The 6,429-nt window shown below is 31.0% G+C and overlaps 1 protein-coding gene across 1 annotated transcript; it reads left to right on the forward strand.

Moving 5' to 3' along the window:
- Positions 1–1,183: 1,183 nt before the first annotated feature.
- On the forward strand, positions 1,184–2,653 carry LOC128169864 (uncharacterized; the record flags this gene model as incomplete). Its single annotated transcript, XM_052835910.1, has 2 exons — positions 1,184–1,306; positions 2,393–2,653. Coding segments are annotated over 2 exons (384 nt in total), but the record flags the coding sequence as incomplete, so codon positions are not given.
- Between the last annotated feature and the right edge of the window lie 3,776 nt (positions 2,654–6,429).

A 6,429-nucleotide genomic window follows, 5' to 3' on the forward strand; every position in this document is an offset into this window, starting at 1 on the left:
GGTTCAAGATTTTTACAATTTAGAATTTTAACTTTATAAACAGGTTTTTGTGTAAATATTTGCATTTCTGGTTCTTGAGAAAAATATTTTTAAAGACACACACCCTAAACTCACTGTTTCGCAATTATCTCCCTTTTACAAAGGGTGAAGCCCTTATCTTAAATGGGTTAAAACATGACGCATTTCTTTCACAAAATAGGCTTAACTATTAGTGCGGCAAATACTACACAATCACAAGCAAAACAACTCATTAGTAGAATAGGTGATGTAATCGCAAGCTAGCATTAAAACAGAGCAAACAATGACACAGTATGAACCTTTGCCGTTCAGTCAACCATGTGTTGTTATCATAGCCACTAGTCATGCATGTGCGAGGAATGGCTGTTGTGAATCTTTATCATTTTGATAGAACGTTAATCAAAACTCACGAAACATCACATCGAAATAAGTGTTTGAGGGATTCTATGAATGCCTTTGGCTAACTAGAATCGCATGTGCTGTTTCCATATTAAAAAGGTGCTTGTATATAACGTTTAAAGGCAAGTCACCGGTTGTGAGGGATCCAATCTCTTGAAATGCGGAACCCATAACTTTCATGTTCCCTTGCCAATCCATCCTTTTTTTAGGCTCATTAGGTATCATTTGAAGATTCTGTATCCGGTAACATTTTTTCATTATTTTCTGCATAAAAGAGTAACCGTGAAAAACATTCCGGTATATATACTCATATACTTTGTAACGTATTGTCAAACTTCATTCGATGCATTTGCCTTTACAAATGTTGTTAATGTTTTTATTGATATTTGTGTTTTCGATTTCACACGCTTATGGTGAGTTTACATGCATATCATGTAATCTACGTCAGAACCGTTTTTTTTTTTTAGATCAATATATTAGGATAAAAAAATGAACTAATTATTTATGGTTTCGTAAAGTCATTCACGTAAACTAATGTTTTTGATTTATCTAAAATATATATGATTTTATAATAAAAATAATTAATAAGATTATATTTCAAATAACAATAAAGGACACAACATTTAATGACAAATCGAAGAAAACCATACTTTAATCGATGTTGCTTATGAAGATCATTTATAAGTAATTGATAGCTAAAATAAACCCTGTTGATTTTGTAAATGTAATAAATGTTGTTTATGTGCGGGTTTGCGTATTTTGACAGTTAACGTTGCCCTCAATCAACCAGCATACCAACAGTACCCAGTGATACCTGTTGAGGACACATATGACGCCAGTAACGCTGTTGACGGACGTAAATCTGACCTGAGCTGGGACGGTGGTCAATGTGCTGTATCATTGTACAAACAAACAAACCGCCACCTGGTGGGTGAAAATGACCAGTATCTACAGTATTCATCACATCATCATCTACTTTAGATCTAACAACGACGGTAAAATCACAGTCATTATGTATCTTGGAAATGATAGCCTCTGTAGTATAAACTGTCCTAACGCATTTACGTTTTATAAATTTATATGTTAACATTTTTTGTTTATTCGATTAATAAATCTTTATATAATTCCTCTCCTCTTTGTTGAGAAGATGTTTAGCTTTTAGTGCTTAAATGACTGTAATAAACATGAGCATTAAATGAAACAAAAGATCAAGCTCAATTACAATTTTTAATTAAACTACTGATTAAAGAGAGTACCTTAAAACCTAAACACAACCAACTCCAACATTAATTCATCACCAAATCTAAATCAAACCACATACATTTGATCTCACCGTGCTAAAGTTGTTCTTTAATGGGAGACCTTACTTATTGTTCTTTTTGCGAGCAAATAAAATTACTTTATTCTTTCAATCACGATATACCTTTTTGCGTGTTTTGGAGGGACTCTTGAATTGTCAGATTTGAATTTCTCTTTTTTTTTTTTTTTTTTTGGTAAATAATAAATATTTTAATATTACAATAGCTGCCATTTATTTTATATTTTTCTTTATATAAAATCTGTGCTCAGTACTTTTGATTCACAATAAAACACTACCAGTGTTGGTTAAAGAAGTAATATATGGCAATATAGCGAACTTTTAATTTTGTTTTACATAAAAATAGCTTAATATTAGGTCAAAGGTTTTTTTTTCCTATCAAAGAAGTCTTTGTGTCGAGGTTGAGCATTTACGATTATAGTCGATATAATAAATTATGGTGGTGTTATTTCAGTAAACGACCTTTTAGACGAAACTTGCATATATTTTTCATAGAACCGTTCGTTAAACTATTTAGATATTTGAATTCATGGTTGTGTGATGAATGTGTAATATGCATCGCCTATATGTATACTGTAGTTGATATTAAGCTATTGTGTAGTTATTAATATATAAAGATGTATAATGTTTTCATTGCTATGATAACATCTTAATCAGGTGACTGGTATCGGACGTACACAGCAGACAAGTTACTTGGATTCTCTGTGTATATCTCCAATACCACGGATAGATCACAGGTGATGTTGTGTTTCAATGACTACAACTTCACAAAATACACAATACCCCCTGTCTTCACAACAAACTGTTATGTTCATGGACAATATGTCATCTACTACAACGAGAGACTACAAGGAGTCGTCTACCCTGACAGTTATTATATATTTGTGAGAAGTGACCTATGTGAAGTAGAGGTGTATGGTGAGTGTTCTTTATAACTTCAAAAACTTTGAAAATTATTTTTAAATTCTTTCACATTTGCTTATAAATTACCCAGCTAATTCATCTCTAAAAATGTTACGTTGCATTACTTTAAATATTAGGGCAACTTATTTTTCTTTGTTAAATTCATGGTGAACTCTATTGTATATAAAACCTATGACCCTTACGTCAGAGTGCTTTAAGTTTAAAGAAGAATCTTTATGTTAGTTACATTGTGGATATGCAAGGATTTTTAAATAGTATCATTCTCTACTGATGACAACCAGCAAAACGTATACATTGTGAGATGATTTCGAATGATTTTTTTTTTTAGGAAAGATAGATCAAGATAAAAAAAAATAAAACGGAAATTCACACGCTATAGTTATATACATTTGTAATTTGTTCTACGTAATTATTCTTTATTAAAGTAATCAAAAACATAGTTAAATCATAAAATAAAACAAAAACTTTAGTTGCACACAATTTTATATTGTCTTATGATTATGGCGATTTTAACTGTTTCTTATGTTAGATTTCAACAACTTAACAATACCAGCGGCATTGCTAGGGTTATTTATTTGACTCAATACTATTTTATTTCTCTGTGAATATTTTTTATGAAAAAAAACAAGGACTAAAACTGGTATTTCTTTCTATTCCTGAAATAGTTTCTGTGCTATCTACCAGTGGTTAATAATTGTGGAAACTATTCGCTAAGTCGCTTACTGAATTCAAAGTCACATAACTTTTATATGTTTACAATCTTTATTCAGGTTTTATTATCTACCGCTGATATACAAATCAACTTAACATAGGGTATTCAATATTTTAAGATCTTTTTGCAAACCGTACAGATTATTTCGTATACAATTAAAAAGAAAAAAGAAGACTGCGAATGACACATGTAATGCGCAAGGTGACATTTTACAACAGTTTTAATTCAATAATTGTAATTAAGACAGCTTGGGGAAAGGTATGGTAAGTATATATATTATCATAATATAATCTTATTTAAAGTGATGTTTGGGACACAATGGCAATATATTTCAATGCTTTAAATGAAAATATGAAGGATGCACCATTTAATATCATTTTCGCCCTGTGCGCTATACATGTGCGACTAAAACGTAGATTTTCGAAAGTAACGAAACGAAACCAAAGTTGATATGTTTTGTACATAATTGACAGTTAGGATACTTATATAATGTGATATCCAATGTGACCTGTTGATGTTTAAGGATGTCTTTGTTTTACTTCGATATCATTTTGTTTTTACTTCTTTGTACCAGTTATACAATCTTCGCTTGTCAAGGGTTTAGTTAAAGAAGTTTCTTTTAAAGAAAACAAACTGAAGTTTATGTACGAATTTAAATATAATTCTAGTAAAGATCCGTTTTCAGTTTTGAAACATTTATGATTCATTTTTTTTCTTGCACACAGAATAGACTTTAAAATATCGCTATCCGTTTTTGTCTCATATGAGTTTGTTGACAATAATAGGTATTTGAATGATTTAATGGAAAAGTATACACATCTTGTAACATTTGTTTGAATCGCTTGTTTGTTTTTTTATATTTCAGGTTTTGGTTTTTTGTCTTGAAAAGAAAAAAAAAAAATGTTAATGTACTCATGTAGCCTTCGTGAGCTAAGCACGAGGGTATTATATACACTAATATAAGAACCATTTGATCGTCTGTATTGCAGGAATATTCTTGGATCCGGAAGATGATAGCATTTTTCAAAAGTTTTTTTGGCATGTTTTCGCCTCGCCATCTATGAGATTGACCAACCCAAAATATTTCCGTAGTGAGGCAGTAACTAACCCAATAAGTAATAATAATATATGCAAGAATTGAAAATATTTATCATAATTTAATCGAACATTATGATATGAACTGTAACCATTTCTTCCTTCTTGTCTAACATTTTGCCATTTGCTTCCAGTAACATTAGGCGTCATTCCTTAACTATATGTAAACGATGCCTTAAGGAATGCTCAGAAGTAATTATATCTTTAAGTAAACTATAAGAATATCAATTTATGATAACCTTAAAGTATATTTTGTGCAGATGCTTCCACTGAAACAACAGCATAAAGAACAAACAAACACAAAAGAAACTGTAAAATAAGCGTACGGTGCACCATTTTACAGAGTATTTATTAAATATAAGCAATAAAAAGGCACAAATAAATTGTTCTTCTTTGCAAATACTTTTTTCTATTTTTTTGGGTTGTATAACATGTCAACAAAGAACTTTCGTTTACAATACTCAAACCGTCTCTGTCATGGATTATTTTCAAGAAAAAAATCGGTCAATATTTAACAAATAAATATTTCTCTCTTGTTGTTGAAATAAGTGATAAGGCCCTTAATTTGCATAAATATTAAAACAAAAGATTCTGGTATGATAGTATCGTGTATTTTTTTAATCAAATATATTTTTTGGTTCTCGTTAGTGAGCGTATTGTAATGTTCAAAGTTTTTGCAAATTATGTTACATTCCGAACGAGTTTGTTATGCATTTGTTGTCGAAAAACCCTGTCGTTAAACATCGTGCTTTTTTGGTATAAATCACACAATCTTTATGTAATTATATTCAATTTTATATTAAAAAAAATCAAGTTCTTCCGGGCTGTTCTTTGGAAAATTGGCATTAATGAAGTTAGTTTTGAACGAAGCAGGAAAATCATTAAAACAGCAAATTCCTTGTCCTGTTTCATCGTTTAGTTTTGTCTTGTCTTCCGACAATTCACTGTACTTGGGACACGACCTGTAACATATCATCTCATTAAGAGACTATTTTGAAAATCAATTAAATTAATGTTGTTTGCTCTAAATACACTTTGAAATAATAATTTGATTTTTGTTTATATCACAGTACATTTGCAATGAAGAACATTTCTCAAGTAGAATGTTAAATAAACAACGTTATGTTTGTTCAATTATGACAAAAAAAAATAATCAAAAGGCCCACACACCCTTTGGCCACCTGATTATCACTGTCCTTAGATATATATTGTTATATAGTCTCATGTTTGAATTTTAAGCTATTCATATTAAAGTATTTGATACCCCTCCGACTTTTACCCACATTTATATTTTGATGTTAAAAAAAAAACTTCATTAAAATGGGGCGGGGGGGGGGGGGGGGAGGGAAATGCATATATAATGCACACGGAGTGCAGACATTTTAGCTTTTTTTTTCTACAATTAAGTATACGATGCACAAGACATGAAAGAATATTTTTTTTTAAAAACACACACATTTAACTCCATAGCTTTTGTTTATAAGATGGATATACATTTTGTATGGTTAACAAACAACATTTTTACTCGAAGTAAATAACATGTTCAATGTATGGTCATACTATTCAACCCCCCCCCCCCCCCCCCCACACTCACCCCCACCCCCCCCACCCCCCCCCCCCCCCCACAAAAAAAAAATATTAATAATAATAAATACATGAATGAAATGCCTCAACCTCTGCTCTTTGGCCTCGGTACACTAGATGATTCCACATTTAACATTAAGAATATTATAACAATGCATGACTTTGTTTCCCACAATAGTAAACCAATACATTTTTACTGTGTTGCCGTATTGATACCGACCTAGGATCTGAACCCCTGACAAAGAGACCATGAATTTCATGTTTTAGGTGAAAGGCTTCATAGACGTAATAACCATTCAATTAGTTCTTCTTAAATGTATGGGAGTAGAGAAGATTGCTTATGATTTAATATATTTTGATGATATGGACTTAATGGCTC

Source organism: Crassostrea angulata, unplaced genomic scaffold (genome assembly GCF_025612915.1).
Source record: "Crassostrea angulata isolate pt1a10 unplaced genomic scaffold, ASM2561291v2 HiC_scaffold_239, whole genome shotgun sequence".
Lineage (NCBI taxonomy): Eukaryota > Metazoa > Mollusca > Bivalvia > Ostreida > Ostreidae > Magallana > Magallana angulata.